At 42.7% G+C, this 21,937-nt stretch overlaps 1 protein-coding gene across 1 annotated transcript in view; it reads left to right on the forward strand.

Annotated features, from left to right (window-relative positions):
- The window catches only part of GRM1 (glutamate metabotropic receptor 1), a 915,771-nt gene that overhangs the window by 795,649 nt on the left and 98,185 nt on the right, over positions 1 to 21,937 (forward strand). The window contains exons 6-7 of the mRNA XM_029594037.1: positions 8,129 to 8,255; positions 10,965 to 11,895. Coding sequence (XP_029449897.1) covers positions 8,129 to 8,255; positions 10,965 to 11,895 — 1,058 coding nt within the window. The remainder of the gene's footprint in view (positions 1 to 8,128; positions 8,256 to 10,964; positions 11,896 to 21,937) is intronic.

Raw genomic sequence — 21,937 nt, forward strand, 5'->3', positions numbered from 1 at the left:
CCTAAGTCTTGTCATTTAGAAAATGTTCTAGTTGCAAAGGATCTAAAAAAACAAATTTGTTATTCTGATAAGTTATTAAGCATTTACATGGAAGTCTGAGGATAAAACTAGCACCAATATCCAGAGCTCTTTGTTTAAGAGAAAGAAATTGTTTCCTATGGGCTTGAGTAGCCTTGGAAACATCTGGAAAGATCTGAATTTTTTGCCCACAAAAAGCCAAGCCTTTACATTGGAAATATTTGTGATAAATAAGATCTTTGTCTTGCTTTAATGAAAAGGAAACCAACAAAGGAGCTCTGGTACAAATATTATCTAGTGAATCTTCTAGGAAGGTAAAAATATCTGGACTTATCAGGGTATCCATTTCTTCTTCCTGAGCAGGATTCACTTTATTTTTAGGAAGATAATACAATTTAGAAAAAACAGGAACTTTATCTTTATCAAAACCTAATATTTCACAATATACTTCTTAAATAATTCTCTATGTGAGAGCAATCTAGAAATAGGAAAATTTAAACAACGTAGATTACATGATCTCATTTCATTTTCTAACACATCAATCTGATTATGAAGAATAAGGTTATCCTTAATAAAGGATGTGCAAGCAACTTGCAAAGGCGCGAACTGAGAATTAATTATAGAAATTAAACCCTCTACGCTTTTATTTATTTATTTATTTATTTATTTAAATCCTTTTAATATACCGATGCTCAAGACCAGGTCTTATCGTACCGGTTTACATTAAACTTGGGGGAACCAGTTAAACAGAGCGAACAAAAAACAAAAGTTACATTATAACAGGGAATGTGGAACTAGGCTGTTAGAGAAAAGATAGGTTAAACAAATTCTAACTGGAGAGAAGGGCAAAAGGAGGAGAGGGTGCTTACAGGATAAGAATTATGTACAAATTTACATAGTGTATATGAAATTAAACAATTTATAAAATAGTGCAGTTGGTCGGACAACAGTTCCTTTGGGTTGCGGAAATGGGCGCATCCGAGGGGTAAGAGACTGTGTGTGGGTGACCCTGAGGCTTTTCAGGGGTATGCTTGGGCGAACAGCCAGGTTTTTAGTTTTTTTCTGAACGTGATATGGCAATGTTCCTGGCGGAGATCTGGCGGGAGGGAGTTCCAGTGATGCGGACCAGCAATTGATAGTGCCCATTTTTCAATAGAGTTGTGAAAAACGGATTTTGGGGGGGGGAATTTGGAGGGAATCTCTATATGCAGATCTGGTGGGTCTTGCAGAGGAGTGTGGTTTGAGGGGTATGGCGAGTTGGAGCGAGGATTCTTGAAATAAGGTTTTGTGGATAATAGTAAGTGTCTTAAAGAGAATTCTGTAGCGAATAGGTAGCCAGTGAAGTAATTTTAGAATCGGGGTGATGTGGTCCATGCGGCGGGAGTTTGTGAGGATCCTGGCTGCGGCGTTTTGCAGCATTTGAAGAGGTTTGGTAGAAGAGGCCGGGAGACCAAGTAACAGGGCATTACAGTAGTCTATCTTTGAGAATAGTATGGCTTGAAGGACCGAACGGTAGTCATGAAAGTGAAGGAGGGGTCTTAGTTGTTTTAATACCTGTAGTTTGTAAAAGCCTTCTTTGGTGGTGGTGTTGTTGATGAATTTTTTAAAGTTCATTCTGGAGTCTAGGAAGGCTCCAAGGTCTCTCACTTGATTTACTAGAGGTATGTTAGTATTGATGGCTGGTATGTTGTTATCATTAGTGGAAATGATTAGCAGTTCGGTCTTGGACGTATTGAGAACGAGGCAGAGACTTGTGAGAAGGAGGTTGATGGCGTGAAGGCAGCTATTCCAGTAGTTTAGCGTGTCGGAGACGGGTTCCTTGATGGGGATTAGGATCTGCACGTCGTCCGCATAGATGAAGTATGTGAGGTTGAGGTTATCGAGGAGTTGGCATAGGGAGAGCAGATATATATTGAATAGGGTCGGCGAGAGCGAGGAACCCTGGGGAATTCCTTGTTTGGCAGCTATAGGGTGCGACTCTTTGTTGGTTATTTTTACTTTGTAGTATCTGTCGCTTAGAAAGGATTTTAACCAGAGGAGTGCAGCACCTGAGATGCCTATTTCCATGAGACGGTCGATGAGGATTGTGTGGTTCACTGTGTCGAACGCTGCCGAGATGTCTAGCAGAGCTAGAAGGTATGATTGACCTTTGTCGAGACCCAACAGGATGTTGCCAGTTAATGAGAGTAGGAGAGTTTCTGTATTTCTGCGTTTCCTGAAACCGTATTGTGATGGATATAGGATGTCGTGGGATTCAAGGTAGTCTGTTAGTCTAGTATTGACCAGTTTTTCATTAGCTTGGCTATGAAAGGCAAGTTAGCGATAGGGCGAAAATTTGTGGGATTAGATGGGTCCAGGTTGGGATTTTTTAGTAAAGGTTTCAGCGAGGCTGTTTTCAAAGCATCTGGGACTGTTCCGTTTGTGAGTGAACAGTTTATAATGTCGGCCAAAGGTTTGGCGATGATGTTAGGAATTGTAAGAAGGAGTTTGGTCGGAATTTGGTCTATTGGGTGCGATGAGGGCTTCATTTTCTTGATGATAGATTCTATTTCCAGGGATGATGTGGTATCAAAAGATTCTAGGGACCGTTTGTGTGTCGATGGGGCGTGGTTTTGGTCCGGTGGAGGCTGGGAGTTGTGAATGAGGTTTGGAATGGGGTTGGAGGATGTAAGCGGGATAAGAAGATTTTTTATTTTGTTGTCGAAGAAGACTGCCAGCTCGGTGGATTTGTTTTGTGCTTCTTCTTCCGGGATGATAAGAGGAATAGGGGTGGTGAGTGTGGCAACATATGAGAAGAGTGTTTTTGGGTCGAATATGAAGCCGTGTATTTTTTTGGCGAAGAAGTCTCTTTTGGTACGCAGAATAGTGGCCCTATAGTAGCTCATAGTGGTTTTGTAGGAGGCCCGTGCAGTATTAGTGGGGTTCTTCCGCCATTGTTGTTCTTTATGTTGAAGGTTTTGTTTAAGTGTTCTTAATTCTGATGAGAACCAGGGTTTTTTGTTAGTGCAGGCAGGATTAATATTTTTGGATGTCCAAGGGCATATTTTATCGGCTGCTGTGTGGGTGATGGTTAGCCAGGAGTTCATGGCGGTGTCCACATTTGTGAGGTCCAGATTAGTTAGTTCCTTGGTGAGCGTGTTGCTGAGAGTTTCCATGGAGAATGTTTTTCTAAATTGGATCGTGGATTTGGAGATTTTGTTGGTGGGTTTATTCTTTATGGATATTTCCTTTTCTATAATTGAGTGATCTGACCAAGGGATGGGGGTGCAGGTAGGGAGAGCAGTGGTCGAGATCAGATCATTCGTTAATATTAAATCTAGTGTGTGTCCTGCTTTGTGCGTGGGTTTGTTAATAATTTGTTTGAAGCCCATGGCCATGAAGGATGAGAGGAGGGCTTCGCAGTTGGCTGAGGGAGATGGGGAGTCCACATGAATGTTGAAGTCTCCTAGCAGGATCGCTGGTGAGTTGGTATTGATGTGTTTGGCTATAAGTTCTATGAGGGGCGATGGGTCGGAGTCAAGGAGCCCAGGTGGGGCGTAGATGAGGCAGATTTGGAGTTGATTGGATTTGAATAGCCCGATTTCAAGTTTAGTTGAAGTTTTAATTGCATGCTGGGTTAGTCTAAGTTCTTTTTTGGCAGCTAGCAGTAATCCTCCCCCTCTTTTTTTTGTTCTAGGGATGGAGAAAAAGTCGTAAAGTTGTGTTGGTAATTGGTTGATTAGTGGTGTGTCCGTGTTTTTTAACCATGTTTCAGTTATAGCACACAGGTCCGGTTGGGTGTCCAGTAGGTAGTCATTGAGCAAGTGAGATTTTTTTGATAGAGATTGAGAGTTGAGGAGGGTTATTGTGATTAAGGATAGGCCTAGGAATTGGGTTAGAGGGGAGATCATGATGGGGATCAGGGATCTCTTAGAGCGTTGTATCTTGGGAAAGGGTGAATTAACTCTGTTGAGGGAGGAGTGCAGGATGATAGAGATGGGGAAGGTTTGCATCATGTTGATTAACTGGAGAGGCTGGCTGACTGCTGGAGAGGTTGGCTGACTGCTGTATGTTGGAGGGCTGGATGAAAGTGGATGCTGGATTCTGGAGGGGCTGGTTGGATGCTGAATGTTGAATGATGTTGAATGTTGGGTGGAGGATGCTGGAGTGTCTGGATGAATGCTGAATTCTGGAATGGCTGGATGAATGCTGGATGCTGGAGTGGATGGATGAATGCTGGATGCTGGAGTGGCTGGATGGATGCTGGATTCTGGAGTGGTTGGATGAATGCTGGAGTGTCTGGATGAATGCTGAATTCTGGAGTGGCTGGATGAATGCTGGATTCTGGAGTGGCTGGATGAATGCTGGATGCTGGAGTGGCTGGATGAATGCTGGATTCTGGAGTGGTTGGATGAATGCTGGAGTGGCTGGATGAATGCTGGATTCTGGAGTGGCTGGATGAATGCTGGATTCTGGAGTGGCTGGATGAATGCTGGATGCTGGAGTGGCTGGATGAATTCTGGAGTGGCTGGATGAATGCTGGAGTGGCTGGATGAAATGCTGGAGTGGCTGGATGAATGCTGGATGCTGGGTGCTGAATTCTGGAAGGAGCTGAAGGAATGCTTGAGGAGAAACTGCTTTAGGGCGGTAGGATTAATGAAGAGGGTGGATTGGCATAAGATGGTGCGGGTATATTCTTATTCTATGTGTTGGTGCGCACGAAGGGGCGCACAAAGGGGCAGGCCCCTTTGTCGCGCTCCTTAGGCGCGTGACGCTAGGCGCGAGATGCCTGCAGCTGTTTTCAGCCCTTTAAAGGGCTCTGGGGAGGCGTTGGGGCTTCCGGGGAGGGCTTAGCGGTGCCCTTCCACTTGCTGCTTCCTTCTTCAATTAGCAGCGTTTTTAAAATTTTTTTTTTTTTTAATTTGTTTTTTTTTGCTCACCTTGTGGCCTCGCGAGAGGCTTGTCCCTGGTCCACCTCCCCTGGCCCCGATGGGCCGACGCCGATCGCGCAGGGAGGGCCGACCCGGACTGAGGGGGCAGTGCAGGGCGGCGCCGCCGAAGGAAAGGGAGCGCCTGCAGCCGTTTTCAGCCCTTTAAAGGGCTCTGGGGAGGCATCGGGGCTTCCGGGGAGGGCTTAGCGGTGCCCTTCCACTTGCTGTTTCCTTCTTCAATTAGCAGCGTTTTTTTTTATTTTGTATTTTTCTAATTTGTTTTTGTTTTGCTCACCTCTTTTAATCCTATTATCTTGATCTTCCATTTTAGCTCTCTCATTTCTTTTGAGAAGATATGAATCTCGGACACAGAACTGGATAAATTTGTATCCACCTTAGCGATCAATCTCCAGACATCCAAAAGAGTAACATTAACTGGCTCTTCAATTCCTTCAACCATTCCACTCATAGAAGGAATTATTGAAGGAGGAGGGACAGATGAGGGGTTAACCCCCGAAGCCAACAGTGCCAAAGAACTAGGCTTTGGCTGGTTTCTTACCCCAGCAAGCTCTAGAGCCTGATGGGATTGAGAGGCTACCACTGGAGTGTCAGATATATTCCTAAATACAGTCAAATCATCAGAAAAAGACACTACAGCAGGTTGAAGGGGTGACTGAGTTGGACCGGGACTTAAAGATATTCCAGAGGGTGAATTCTCACCCATACAGTCTCTATTGGATGACTCACCAACGCGAGTAATGTGGTCATTCATAGGTCCATGTATTGTTGATGCAGGAGGGAGAGGAGGTCCAGGCTTTAGATTTCCTTTTCCTCCCCATTTTGCACCCAGGGGTGTGCCCCTTTGGCATGCAGCTTTGGCTGTGTGCCGGTGGCTGTGCGCCGCAGGGCCCTGGAATTTAAGCTGTTCCGGCGCTCCTGGATGACATCACTAGGGCCCGACTGGGGGAGCCTCACCACCTCTCTCAAGGCATCGGCACTGGCAAAAGACAGTGATTCAGCCCGCAAAACTGTCCAACATAACAGGATCCTTCCTCTCCTCCCCCTGTGGGATTGAGATTTAAACACATACTTTTACCTCTTCTAAATACAGCTAAGAGTAAGTTTTCTTGTGGAAGAACAAGATATTCTTAGGAAGGGCAGTGTTCAAACAGCAGATGTATATAAGAACATAAGAACATGCCAAACTGGGTCACGCAAAGGGTCCATCAAGCCCAGCATCCTGTTTCCAACAGCGGCCAATCCAAGCTACAAATACCTGGCAAGTACCTAAAAACTAAGTATATAAGTCAACTTGATTAATAGCAGGTAATAGACTTCTCCTCCAAGAACTTATCCAAACTTTTTTTAAACACAGCTACACTAACTGCACTAACCACATCCACTGGCAACAAATTCTAGAGTTTAATTGTGCGTTGAGTGGAAAAGAACTTTCTCTGATTAGTTTTAAATGTGCCACATGCTAACTTCATGGAGTGCCCCCTAGTCCTTCTATTATCCAAAAGAGTAAATAACCGATTCACATTTTCCTGTTCTAGACCTCTCAGGATTTTAAACACCTCTATCATATCCCCTTCAGCCATCTCTTCTCCAAGCTGAACAGTCCTAACCTCTTTAGCATGTGCTGCTATTAACATGCCAACAAGGTTTTGAAAATTGTCCTTTCAATATCAAATGAGAACCAAGGTGCAGCATAAAATAGACAATTGAATGCAGAGAGCATGGTAAGACCAATAGAAAATGAAACAAATGAGTAAGGAGGATGTTGTAGATGAGATAAAATGGAAATGAAAAGGGTTTGGAGAGAGTGTAGAAGACAGGTCAAAAGAGTAGACAACAACAGATTCAGTGAAGATGACACCGAGAAACACAATTGTGGTTTGTTGAATTAATTCACTTAAACATATGTTGAAATGTCTTTGATTCCTTTATTTTTTTTTTTTCATGGACACTTACCCTAATATATATATATATATATAGATAGATAGATAGATAGATAGATAGATAGATAGATAGATAGATATTAGGGTAAGTGTCCATGAAGGACATGCACAGATGCAACGGATTTGGGTCCCATATTCGTATATATATATATATATATATATATATATATATATATATTAGGGTAATGCAGCAGGGACGGATTCATCCCATTCGGTATTCATATTCGTCGGGACCCAAATCCGTTGCATCCGTTCTCGGGGGACCCCGGTCCATTTATTAGTTACATATGTATTCGTTTCCCAAAAAAAACCCCATCCCAACCCTTTAAATTTAATTTACTACAACCCCCCACCCTCCTGAACCCCCCAAGACTTGCCAAAAGTCCCTGGTGGTCCAGCGGGAGTCCTGGAGCGATCTCCTGCACTCGGGCTGTCGGCTGCCGGTATTCAAAATGGCACCGATAGCCTTTGCCCTTACTATGTCACAGGAGCTACCGGTGCCATTGGTCGGCACCTGTGACATAGTAAGGGCAAAGGCTATCGGTGCTCGAGGACCCCCGCTGGACCACCAGGGACTTTTGGCAAGTCTTGGGGGGGGGGGGGGGGGTCAGGAGGGTGGGGGTTTATTTGTTAGTGATACGTTGTATTCGTGGGGGTTTGCCATACGTTTCGTGACCCCCACGAATACAACGAATATGGCATATACGTTGCGGATTGCCAATACGTTGCAAACAAATGCACACCCCTAATATATATATACATACATAATTTAAAATTCAGTAGTGATTAAATGTAAACAGCGAGCAGTGGTCCATGTGGAAAAGGTAAAAGTTAAGTTTAACACAGCAGTCATTAATAATGTAATGTATAGGATGAAGGAATAACTGTATCCACTGTAAGGCAAAGCTAGGACATAAAGGTTTCCAAAACATTTGTCATCACAAATTGACCAAGCTGATTCCCTAATGCAGGGATGAGGAACCTCTGGTCCTGGAGGGCTGTACATGGTGAGTTTTCAGAATATCCCTGATGAGAATGCATGTGATCGATTTGCATGCACATTGCCTAAACTGCATGCAGTTCTCTCTCTTCCGATTTATTAGAGATATCCTGAAATCAGATCAGTGTGTGGCCCTTGAGGACCAGAGATTCTCCACTAGTGTCCTAATAGGTAATAAATCTATCACTGAATTTGGAATTGCCTAACAATTTGTTACATGTATACTTTTGGCATTGCAGGTGATACGGAAAGGAGAGGTGAGCTGCTGTTGGATTTGTACACCTTGCAAGGAGAATGAATTTGTGCAAGATGAGTTCACCTGCAAGGCCTGTGATCTGGGTTCGTGGCCTACTGCAGAGCTGACAGGTATGGAATATAACACCTTCAGCATAAAAGCAGTTTGGCTTCCATTTTTAAGAGTGAGCAGAACTAGTAGAGCTATTGGCCAAGCTGGGCACTTATTTTGTGTTAATAGCAAAATTTCTCAAATTCAACAGGTGAATTTATTAGTAAAAGGACACAGCAAACAAAGGTCTGGATTTATTAAAATGCACCAAATATCACATGCAATAGGAAAAGGGGTGTGTTTTATGGTAATAGCCTATTTATTGCAAAGTGCACTATGCAAAGGTATTACTGCAGAGTGCGATAATCTTTTCACACTTTGTGCTAAGTACCACAATTGTTGCAGTTCCTACCTACAACAAGAGAGAGAAAGAGAGCACAGTAGTAGCAGTAGTAGTAGTTAGGTAGTAATACCTCTACATGAGGCCAACCTAGTTACTCGAGGTGAGGTTTAGGTAGGAGTGTAGGGATTAGGGGTCACTTTGACATTCAGAGTGAAATGTACGAACAGAACAGTACACTTTGATGTGCTTTGGAATGAGGAAACTCACCCAAAGATGAGATTTGTACAATGTTCTCTCAACCTAGCTTGATGTTACCCAGGTAGAGAGTCCATCAAGCTAGGTTGAGAGAACATTGTACAAATCTCATCTTTGGGTGAGTTTCCTCAACAAATCTTTACAAGAGTGTACTGTTCTGTTCGTATGTCTCACTCTGAATGTCAAAGTGGCCCCTAACCTCTCCACTCTTACCTAAACCTCACCTTGAGTAACTAGGTGGCCTCATATAGAGGTATTACTATCTAACTACTATGAGGACTTTATAGCTAGGCTCTCTCTCTTTCACTCTCTCTCTCTCAGCTTAAAATAGTGAAAATGCTATTTGTGAAAACATCAGACAGCTTAACAGAAATGAAAAAGGCATAGTTAATTTCCGCATTAAAACTGTGTAATATGGCAAATTGCGAAGCCAGCCCACTTGGACAGAAATCTTGCCCCAAACTCTTCCCCTTTTCCTAATTTGCATTGCACCATGCATTATGGTGCTTTTCGCATGCATTATGGCGTTTTTCGCAAGCGAAAACGCCTTAACGTATGCAAAAACGCCATATAGCACTTTGATAAGTGACCCCCTTAAAGAGGTAATTTTTGAAGCCATTTACATTTACATATAGACAAAGGTTTGTATGCTTAAATGGCTTATTATTAAATCGGGTGGGGATTGTGCATTAAGATTTGCGCATATTTTTTTAGCATACAAAGAAAAGGACTTCCCAGGAATGGAGATATGGTAGTGGTAGGATTTACATAAGTACTTTGGATTTTAAAAAGTATACACATAAATTAATCCACACTAGTTATATACTGCAAAGAGCATGTGTAGCTTTGTGTAGGTTAGTTTGTGTACATTTTTAGTGATAATTTTAAAGTGCCCTACCCTTCCAGCCCAGAGTGAGGGTCAGTTTTAAAGGGGCTTCTGCAGGTAAAACAGTGCTTTATGGGCAAAAAGGGGCCTTTTACAAATTGCCAGCCTGATTTCTGGATAAATGTATGCACGTGGGTCATGTTAACTTATAAATTCATCTAGACTGAGAGGAGACATTCCTGGGCATGGGCTTGGGGAGAGTTTTACACTTAAACACATATTTGGGATTTTCAAAAGAATTATGTGCCTTTAAATTATTTGGCCTGTCATAGAATAGTAAAATCCTTGCTTTTTTTTTGTTTCATCTATCCAAAATGAAATAAACAAAACAAGCAAGAAACCCTAGAAAAACAAAATAAAGGAAAAGTGTCCATCTTCATGCCTACCGAGCCCACTTAAATGAATGGACTTCTCTGGTCGCCAGGACCCCATCAATTTCCCCCATCCCTTCAACCCAAGTCCTACTCCATCAGCAGATCTTCCAGAAGCAGGATCAATCCCCAATTGCTCCTGCCCCATAGCTGTGGTTTTTCAAAATTGCCACCATTTAATGCAAGGCTGGCACTACTATGTTGTACAGCAAATTCTGGTATACAACATAATGCTGATTTTAAAAAAGAAACATGGCAAGTAGTTTCCCTTTAAAAATTAGTGCAAGTTTTCAAATTAAAAGTGATTGCATACATTACAAACAATGGGCCTCATTTACTAAGCATTTTTCCCATAGACACAGAATGGGAGAAAAGCCTTAATAAAACAGGCCCAATGAAGGATATTCAAAATTGTCCCTTTGATGTGTTTAATACTTTTGTCTGCTGTTCACCAGTCATTTCAATGCATTTTCTGCCTAAATCAAGATGACTGTAGAAGGCCCAGTAAAATAGAATTACTTTGGAACTGGGTTTAAATTGATTCAGATTATTCCAGCAAGTTGTACTCAGTATTTGATGACATAAACTAGCTTTTGAGCCAATTCAGAGGAGAGTCACTCATCCCTAGTGACACTATTTTATAATTTATTACAATTTTTAAATAAATGATTCTGTAAGCTTGAAAGAAAACTAATAATACAGTGCACTGCACTAAAAAGTATATTCGTATAAATGACATGTATATGTTTATTAGTGAAAAAATACCAGTAACAGGCATAATTTTCAGGGATGGTGTCCCTTTATATCTGCACCATTTAGATTTACGTTTCCTCCTTCAATACTACATCATTGTTTTCACTGATGTTTTATCTACTTGAATGGTATCTCTCTGCAGATCTTTACAGTAATCCTGTCATTTTATTGTATATTACAGGATGTGAACGCATCACTGTCAAATATCTCCAGTGGAGCAACATAGAGTCTATTGTGGCTGTGGTCTTCTCCTGTCTTGGGATCTTGGTCACCATGTTTGTTACCTTAATCTTTGCACTCTACAGAGATACCCCTGTGGTCAAATCCTCCAGCCGGGAACTTTGCTATATCATACTCACTGGCATCTTTTTGGGTTACATCTGCCCTTTCACTTTGATAGCCAAACCTACCATCACATCCTGCTACATGCAACGCCTCCTAGTGGGTCTTTCTTCTGCCATGTGTTACTCTGCCTTGGTTACTAAAACTAACCGAATTGCTCGAATTCTTGCAGGGAGCAAAAAGAAGATCTGTACCCGCAAGCCTCGCTTCATGAGTGCATGGGCCCAAGTGGTCATTGCTTTCATTCTGATTAGCCTGCAGCTGACACTTGTGATCACCTTGATCATCATGGACCCCCCTGTGCCCAATCTCTCTTATCCCAGCATCAAGGAGGTCTACTTGATCTGCAACACTAGTAACCTGGGCGTGGTGGCCCCATTGGGCTACAATGGACTGCTCATAATGAGCTGCACCTATTATGCCTTCAAAACCCGCAATGTGCCAGCAAATTTTAATGAGGCTAAGTATATTGCCTTTACCATGTACACCACCTGCATCATCTGGTTAGCTTTTGTACCTATTTACTTTGGAAGCAATTACAAGATCATCACCACTTGCTTTGCAGTCAGTCTCAGTGTAACAGTAGCTCTTGGATGTATGTTCACCCCAAAGATGTATATCATCATTGCCAAACCTGAAAGGAATGTCCGCAGTGCTTTCACTACCTCAGATGTGGTACGCATGCACGTCGGAGATGGCAAAACACCTTGTAGGTCTAACACTTTCCTAAGCATATTCAGGAGGAAGAAGCCCACCTCAACAAACCCAAAGTAAGTAGCTCAACTGCTTCTTTGGCTTGCTGAATTTTTATCCAGGTATGTACAGTAAGGTTGCAAATTGACTGCATGTCCATTATTTCATGGAAATGAATGGGTTTGATGCAGCTGCCTTCACCTATCTCATTGGCTTTTACATGTAGAAATTTAGAATTTTTCTAACTGTATGAAAGCAGAAATTAAAAGCTTCTGATTCATTTCTATAATATTTTTTCAAGATTTTTTCTGAGTTTATTGTAGGATTAGACAGAGAACAGGATTCATTAGTCAGTAATGTCACCTTCAGTGTAGGCCTTTTTGAACCAGAAAATCCTTTGGATTTTGGTGTCCACCAAGTGACAATTTGAGTCAACACCTACATGAATAATAATTGGGAATGTAATGTTTAAAGGATGTTTGGGTGAACTGAATAGGTCAGATTCCATTTTTGATTCCTTTTTTTACAAGTACTAGCTTTTACAAAGTCAGAATAGGGAGCAGGTACTATTGTGACTTAGATTTCATAATAAAAATCACACTAAAAAAAGTGTAATGTACAAGTCAATAAAAATGTAACATGCATTTAAAATGCCACTTAAAGAGTGATGCAATAAGATTTAGCATAGTACAGTTAAAAATGTCTCTAATAATATGCTACATTATAATTGTGCACAGGAACCTGAAAATTCATTGGCTAAATAGCATGACCAAGTTACTCACTGATGAGAAGCTAAGGGGGTCATTTTCTAAAGTCGGGGCGGAGTCTGCACCGGAAGGGAAGGCGTCTGGGTGGCGTCGGGGCAGACTCCACGACGACTTCGCTGACGGTGAAAAGGTAGGACACCTGAAAACCGACAGCGATAACACCGCGGTGGTGCGATCGCTGCCGGCTTTCGCAGGTCCGCCCCTTGCTTCGCCCCCGTTACCGCGGGATTCTCTAAGGTCTGCAACCTTAGAAAATCCAGGCCTAAATAGGGTGATCTTGCAAAAATGAACATGCTCAGTTCTCTTTTCCTCTTGGCTCCTCCTGCTTGCTTTGAAAGGGTATGCAAGAAAGCTTTTTAGCATATGGTAGTTATTTGTCAGTCTCCTAGACGAACAGGGTTCCAAGAGAACAGAAAACTGACATGAGGATGTGTTTATAACCATTTGTCTTCAGTATAAATAAGGGTCTTCGAAGAGCACTGTGAGAAGATATGGTTGGGGAGAAAAAGGAAGGGGACAATCGAAAGAAGAATTTGGCCACTTGACTCAGAGGGGCACCATTATCTGACCATTCCATTATCTATGAACATCATCTAGTGTAGATACCACAATGGCTAGAACATGCAGTCTGCTAGTGCCACAAAGCCCATTGAAAAGAATTCTTCACTTAAAACAAATTTTGATCACATCGTTTGTTTGTTTATTTATTTATTTTTTTAATATTCTCTTAATATACTGCTTTTCTATGTTAATCAAAATGATGCATAGTAAATGTAGAAAATTCTGAGCCTCAGACTGCTGTTCAGTCTGAAGCCTCTGAATGTTGCACTGACAACTCAATGACAGCAAATACCTTTGTCTTCTAGTAACCTTTGTGATGTGTAAATAAAGGCACATTCATTTTTTAAGTGGTCAAGTATATCTCCTCTGTTACCTCCTTCAATCTTTCTATCATTTTCTTCCCAAACTCTATGTGTCGCCTGTACTGGTGACACCCTGTGAAAACTATCATTTTATATTAGGGGAAGAATGAGGAGTCCACCAGCTAGTCACTTGACCTTGAGGTAATCCCCAAAGAAGATGGGCCTCTGCTTTTGTAACTAGCCAAGGGATGATGCTGGGACCCCATGAAAGCTGCTTTCCAAATTGAAGCCTCAGAATGTCTGTGGTACACCTTGTATTGACCAATTATGGCATGATTATACCAACCATGCAAATATCTTGGAGACTGTCCATTTACACACCACTGTGAAGCCTCTGTGCCTTGTACACTGTGAGATGTGGAGCAATGCATGAAAATATTATGTGATATTTAACTGCTTTGTTTGAGAAGACATATTTGTGATGTGAATATGTGTATATATGTAATATTTAAAAAAAAAAAAAAGTGTGTGTTGGCTGTGTTTTGTTTTGGTGAAGAGAAATGCTAAATGTATTTTTCCTCAATGGCCTACAGGTTTTACAGTTTCATCTCCTGTACATGGCCTTCATTTTTCAGGTACTCTGTATTTAGCTGAGCCCTCTCACTAGCAAGCAAGTTAGCAAGATAACACCTGGTCCGAGGAAGGTGTTAAATTTTGGATCATTAGCAAGTTCTTGGTATAAAGCATGCATACAGAACATGCTATCAAAATCATAAAATTTTATTTGAACTTTACTTCCCTTCATTTGTGGAGAATTTCATTTTAGCGTACTCTTGCTAATACATTTCTGAATCACTAATATGCCTAGCATACTATTTTTGGCATGTGCAAGAGGAACTTAACATGAACTTTAAAGTTTATTGCATAAGCCCTAACACTATATTTCTTGAGCAGGTCAAAATTTGAGCTGATACCTCTGAGGTATAATTTCATTTCATTTTATTTATGAATTACTTTTCCAAACAACACAAAGCAATTTATAATGGTCAAACTCCATGAACACATGCATATACTGTATGTGAAACTGGTAAACCACTAATTTATCATAAATTTAATTGAATAAAAACCTTAATATTGAATAAAGCTCTATATTTAATTTGCATCAATTTTTACAGCTCTAGCACTATATGTATACCATTATCTTTTGATAATGGGACTGAGAGTTATACAGTCATAGTTATACGACTTTCTGTACAATGTACACGATACATTCCTTGTCAGTCATTGATGCAAAGATGTGTAGGACTGAATGGCCATGAAGGTTTTAGCAGGGTCCCTCAAGGACATGATAAATGTTCAGTCAGCCAGGAAAGAATGCAACGTGTTTTCAATAAATTATATTCTAATCACAGCACTATTTTTTCATGCTTCCTAGTAATATAGTTTCATGCAGAGCAGTATTATGATTTTTAAAAGTTTCTACTTCTCAAGGACAAAAGCAGCATATCTCCCAATGGCTTCTAGTGCAGGAAATTCTTCAGATATTTTGATGGGGTTTCCTGTTTCTACTGGAGAATAACATATATTCAATACATAAACTATTAGGTACTAAAAATGTTGGCTGAAAGGTACAGACATAGATGCAGAATTGGATGGCACATATACAGCATTTTCTTGGTTATTAAATGTCACCAAGAAACAATTTGTATTAATAATAATTGTTATAGTCCATCATACTACTAAGGTAATAACATTAATTTTACCATGAACAATTTATTTATTAATTGAGATTTATAAACTGCTTCATCTACAGTGCAGAGTAAATGTTTGTGAGCCTCCTAGGATGGTCTGTATTTAACTACAATTTATACTCAAAGCAGACTAGATTCTAACCTAAACCTCAATAAGAGAGAAAGATAGCCCCATTGAATAAATAATTCAAAGTATATTTTGATTATTTATTAAAGAAAAAGATTCAACAATAATTATCCTTGTGTGAAAAAGATGTGAACTCTTCATTCAGCAACAGGTGACAACTCCTAGAGCAGCCATAACTTCAGCTAAGCATTTCGTGTAACTATTGATCAGTCTCTCACATCATCCTTGAGGAATTTTGACTCATTCTTCCATAAAGAACTGTTTCAGCTCGGTGACATTTGAGGGCTTCCTTGCATGAACAGCTCTAGTCAGGTCTTGCCGCAACATGTCAATAGGGTTTAGAATGGGACTTTGACTTGGCCAATCCAAAACACAAAGGGGCAAATCTTTAAACGTACGAGAGGGCGCAGATTTGTTCGCGCAACCCGGCATGAACAAATCTCCACCCGATTTTATAACATGCCTGCGCATGTTATAAAATCCAGGGTCGGCGCGCGCAGGGGGGGTACACAATTGTGCAACCTATGTGCGCCGAGCCGAGCAGCCTGCCTCCGTTCTCTCTGAGGCTGCTGTTCGGAGCGGCCTTGGAGGTAATTTTTTTTGTCCCCCCCACCTTTCCCTCCTTTCCCCTATCTAACCCACCCCCCCCCCCCAGCCCTAACCAAATCCCCCCCTACCTTATTTCGTGGAGTTACGCCTGGCAGGCGTAACTTGCGCGCGCCGCTGGCTCCCTGCCCTGGCACAGGCTGTTGTGCCGAAGCACTCGGCCCCGCCCCCGGACCGCCACCACGCCTCCGGCCATGCCCATGGCCCGCCGCCATGCCCCCGAACACGCCCCCGGCCAGCTCCTTATTCGAAGCCCCAGGACTTACGCGCGTCCCGGGTCTTATGCGCACCGCCGAGCCTATGCAAGATAGGCTTGGCGTGCGCAGGGGGAGCCAGGGGTAGGTTTTCAGGGGTTGCACGCATATCTTACGCGTGTAACCCTTTGAAAATCTACCCCAAAATCTCTTTTCTTTAGCCATTCTGTAGTTCTCAATTTCAGCTTACAAAGGGGTGGCCTGACATTCTTCTCTAGAATTTTCCAATAAAAAAGCAGAATTCCTGGCTTCATTAATGATGGCAAGCTATCCAGGTCCTAATGCAGCAAAACATATTATGATGCCTCTACTACCATGCTTGCCCATCGGGATGTGGTTCTTATATTGGAGAGCAGTGTTTGGTTTTTGCCAAACAAAACATTTGTTATTATGACTGAAAATTCCATTTTTTATTCTTCTGTCCAGAGAATATTATTCCAGAAATCTTGTGGGTAACCATGAGGTGGGCAGCAATGTTTTTTTTATAGAGAGCAGTTTTTCTGCCAAGCTATCCTCCCATTCTCATTCTGCTGATTGATATAGGAACCTCATATCAACTGCAACAAGAGAAAGTTTCAGATCTTTAGAAGTTAGTCTGGGGTTCATTGTGATTTCATGGATGATTTTACAATTTACTCATGGGGTGATCTTGGCAGGATGACCATTCCTAGGTTAAATTGCTGCAAGTCTTCAACTTTTTCCACTTGCATACTCCCTGACAAAAGATGGATGGATGGAGCCCCAAATGTTTAGAAATAGTCTCATAACCTGTCCTTTTCATTCAACGCACAATTAAGCTCTGGAATTTGTTGCCAGAGGATGTGGTTAGTGCAGTTAGTGTAGCTGGGTTTAAAAAAGTTTGGATAAGTTCTTGGAGGAGAAGTCCATTAACTGCTATTAATCAAGTTGACTTGGGGGTAGATTTTAAAAGGTGTGCACGTGCATCCTCGTGCGCTTGCAGTTCCTGGCGCGCTCATGGATGTGATCATTTTTTAAACTGTGCGCGTTGGCGCGTGCATGCTGTAAAATGCGATGTCCATGCACACATGCGTGCCAGATTATAACATCCACACACGCTTGTGCAAGCAGCTTGCAACTCGTGTGGGCGGGGGGGGGGGGGGGATTTTACAACCTATACGCAGCGACGCAATCGGCTGGTTCCCAGTTCCCTCCCAGTCCATTTCAATGAAGGAGGGAACTTTGTAACTGTAACCCTCCCTCTTCCCCTTTCCTCCCCAACCCCTAACCTACCCCTACCTAGCCCCAAATTTTTTATTTTAATACTTACTGCTCCTCCGGAGCAGAAGTTTCTTCTGTGCGCCAGCGGGCTGTCAGCACGCCCTTTCCCGGGACGCATCTAAAGATGCTGTCCTGGCCCATCCCTGCCCCACCCCACCCCACCCCACCCCTTCACACCCAGACCATGCCCCTGGCCTGCCCTTTTACTTGGCTCAGCACTTCTGTGCATAACGGGGGTTATGCGCATGGCCGAGCCATTTTCAAAATGCGCACGGCATATGCAGGGCTCAGCCACGCGCGTAACTTCTGATTTTTATGCACACAAGGCTCTTAAAATTTGGGCATTAGAGAATAGCCACTGCTATTACTGCAATCAGTAGCTTGAGATCTACTTAGTATTTGAATTCTTGCCAGGTAGTTGTAGCCTGGTTTGGCCACTGTTGGAAACATGATGCTGGGCTTGATGGACCCTTGGTCTGACCTAGCATGGCAATTTCTTATGTTCTTAAGTTGTGGAATCTGTTGCCAGTAGGGATGTGAATCGTTTTTTGACGATTTAAAAAAATCGTCCGATATTTTTTTAAATCATCAAAAATCGGTACAGTGCTCGATACAATAGAAATTTTCACGATTTATCGTGAAAAATCATTACTCCCGTTAGTGGACACTAACGGGAGTTATTTGGGGGGAGGACGGGAAAACTGGCACACCAAAACAACTCCTAAACCCACCCCGACCCTATAAAATGTACCCCTTACCTTTCCCCACCCCCCTGAACCCTCCCAAAACTTTTTACGAGTACCTGGTGGTCCAGTGGGGGTGCAGGGACCGATCTCCCGCTCTCGGGCCATCGGCGCCATTTTGGCTGCCACTCAAAAATGTCGTTGATGGCCCGATTAAAAAAACCACCCGACCCTTTAAAGATGACCCCTTAGCTTCTCCCACCCTCCCGATCCCCCCAAAACATTTTTAAATTACCTGGTGCTCTAGTGGTGGTCCCGGGAGTGATCTCCCGTTCTCGGGCCGTCAGCTGCCACTCATAAAGATGGCGCCGATGGCCCTTTGCCCTTACCATGTGACAGGGTATCCGTGCCATTGGCCGGCCCCTGTCACATGGTAGGAGCACTGGATGGCCGGCGCCATCTTTAAAGATGGCCGCTGCCATCCTTACAATGGCCATCATAAAGATGGCGCTGGCCAGCGCGTGTTTTATAATGGCGGCGGCCATCGTAAAGATCTATTAAAATCCCACTTACTCTTGTTCGCGCCTGGTGCGCGAACAAAAGTACGCGTGTGCGCAGATTTATAAAATCTGCCCCTGAGTATTTTTGCTTTAGACACAAAACAGACAATTTTCAAGCTGTCCACCTATGTGTCTAGACTATGGGGTAGATTTTATAATTTAGCGCAAACGCGTACTTTTGTTCGCGCACCAGGCTTGAGCAAGAGTACGCGGGATTTCAATAGATACGCGCGTAGCTGCTCGTATCCATTAAAATCCGGGGTCGGCGCGTGCAAGGCTGCCCAAAATCAGCAGGCTGTGCGCGCCGAGCCGTGCAGCCTGCCTCTGTTCCCTCCGAGGCCGCTCCGAAATCGGAGTGGTGCGCGAACAAAAGTACGCGTTCGCGCTAAATTATAAAATCTACCCCATAGTCTAGACACATAGGTGGACAGCTTGAAAATTGTCCATTTTGTGTCTAAAGCAAAAATACTCAGGGGCAGATTTTATAAATCTGCGCACACGCGTACTTTTGTTCGCCCACCAGGCGCGAACAAGAGTAAGCGGGATTTTAATAGATACGCGCGTAGCCACGCGTATCCATTAAAATCTGGGGTTGGCGTGTGCAAGGCTGTCCAAAATCGGCAGCCTGTGCGCGCCGAGCCGCGTAGCCTGCCTCCGTTCCCTCCGAGGCCGCTCCGAAATCGGAGCGGCCTCGGAGGGAACTTTCTTTCACCCCCCCCCCCACCTTTATCGCCGGATTTACGCCTGCCAGAGGCAGACGTAAATCTGCGTGTGCCAGCGGGCTGCTGGCGCACCATCACTCGACCCGGGGGCTGTTCCGGAGGGCGTGGCCATGCCCCCGGAATGCCCCTGGGCCGAAACCACGCCGGCGGCGCCGCCCCCAAAACATTGCATCACCTGTGCCACGCCCCCAAAACGCCACGTCACGACCGCCACGCCCCCGGCACGCCTCTCCATGCAAGCCCTGGGACTTACGAGCCTATGCAAAATAGGCTCGGCGCGCGCAGGGGGGGTTTGGGGTAGGTTTTCGGGAGGTATGCGGGTATTCTACGCATGTACCCCTTTAAAAATCTACCCCCTTGGGTACTTTGTACCTACATTTATACTTTTCTTTTGAGAATCTGCATGGGCACAAAGTAGTAACCATAGGCCTTGGCACCTACTGTTTTTGGCAGATAAAATTTCTATAGAAAATACTTTGCACCCTCAGGGCTGCATGCACATTTTCAAAGGGAAACTTTCCATGGAGTTTCCCTTTGAAAATCCTACCAGCGGGAGGCAATTGGTAATTTGTACCCACATACTTTTGCACTTGCTTTGAAGCAGGTGCAAAGGTATATGTTGAAATTAAATGCAGGGATTTCAAAGTGCAATCCCTATCTGTATTTTCCTGCCTCCATCCCCAGGGCCACCTGTTTCTGGTACATTTAACAGTATGCTGTCATCCAGCATGCATACTTTTAGCTGTGTTCATGGGAGAGTGCTAATAAGTCACAATAGGCGGAATATAAGCCTTCTCAAATAAATAAATACATCTAACCATATTTTTATGTGGATAAACATGTGTTTGTCCTTGTAAAAACTTTTGATTATTGCCCCCATAAGGACTTATAAAACTCAGCTCAACTATGTTGAGCAATTTAGGTGCCAGTTAGCAACAGAGAATTCTATAGGGTGAGATCATAAATGATACCTCCATCAATCTTCAGCCACTATAACTTTGCATGGCAATTAGTCATGATCAGCTGTAGCTTCTTACACCAAGGGGAAGATTTTAAAAGACCTGTGCAAAATGGCAAAATATGGCCAAGTTGGGGGACTATGCTATAAAAAGTCTAAAGATTTAATATGGACTTTCGATAATAAGTTTTGTGGACTTGCCATTTTTTGAAGATTGCTATCTGCATGTATAAATATTATAATAAAGTTGGAATGTTTATAATGCTCACAATGGATTAAGAACGTTGATTCTGCAACCAGCACCTATTATCAAAAGAATATATTTGCAGCTTTAAGTCTACTCATCACACTTTTGCTCTGATTTATATTCTACCGTGAGGCTTTGATATCCATTCTGGTACTTTGCTTTCCACTAATAAGATGACATTGAGATATTTTCAAGCTTTATCATTTCAGAATCCCATGTTCAGGACAAATTGAGAGAAGATCAGTTAAAAGTTTCAAGTTTTCCATACTCCATAGGAATACAGTACCTAATAAAATAAAAAAAAAAAAAAAAGAAAAATGGGTTGCAGACAGAGTATTGAGGACCTATTTAATAGACCCATTTTGAATTACATGGTAATATCCCCACTGAGAAACTTCCTGGAAAATGCAAAAAGCCAAATTCCAAATGATCCACAACATATCATATGCAGAAGATTCATTGGTGAATGATCATTTGGACCCTGAACTTTGCTCAGCACTATGCCTCTTTAAATCAGTCCATGAATTTGACAAGAGGGCATGGGGTGAAAGCCTTAATAGCTAAGATTGATTTTGAATTTGCTTTTGACTACTCCCTGTGCACCCCAACTATTTTAGAATTCTGGGATATAGGTTTGATGAGCTATTTTAATTTGATAAATTTATACCTATGTGGTGCTTCATTTCCGTCAATTACTTTGAAATGATATTAGCTCAGAGGGTTTTTGATTGTAAATTGGGCAGTCATAGCATCTTACATTATTTCTATACGTATTGCAACTATTTCCTATTTGGCAGACCCCGTTCATCCCAGGTTGGTGTCTTTTGGCCCCGAGAGAAGGATTTCAATGTCCTTAGTAAGGGATAGAGCTGATATAAATAAGTGTGTTCCAGCAGGCTCCACTGCTATCATAGAATTATAGTAAAAAACTGATAGCATCATTTGATAGAGTTCAGTGGTGCCAGCAAGATGGCTTTCACATCTCCCCTTTTGCTAAAAATTGAGACTTTCTGGAATGGTAAGCATTCATTCCAAAGGGAAAGGAGGGAGGGTAGTCTGATCTGCCAAGAAAATTGCCATTATGAGAGTCACCTATCAGATTTTTAACTGCTTAGAATGCTAAACCTCGTGAAGTAAGATATGTGTAACTCTCTTTTGTGGGGTGCATAGAATTTAAGGGGTCATACATTTCTTCGGGCAGTTTTTCTATGTCCCAGATGTCTCCTTTTCTTGCACACGTCTCACAAGAGCCCCTGGAGACACTGGAGTTCATCCAGCGGGGGGGTGGAGTTCTACATCCTGGGCTCCTGGGGCAGTCAGGGATTCAGTCATGAATAGTCAC

The sequence above is a fragment of the Rhinatrema bivittatum genome, chromosome 3 (assembly GCF_901001135.1).
Source record: "Rhinatrema bivittatum chromosome 3, aRhiBiv1.1, whole genome shotgun sequence".
Classification (NCBI taxonomy): domain Eukaryota; kingdom Metazoa; phylum Chordata; class Amphibia; order Gymnophiona; family Rhinatrematidae; genus Rhinatrema; species Rhinatrema bivittatum.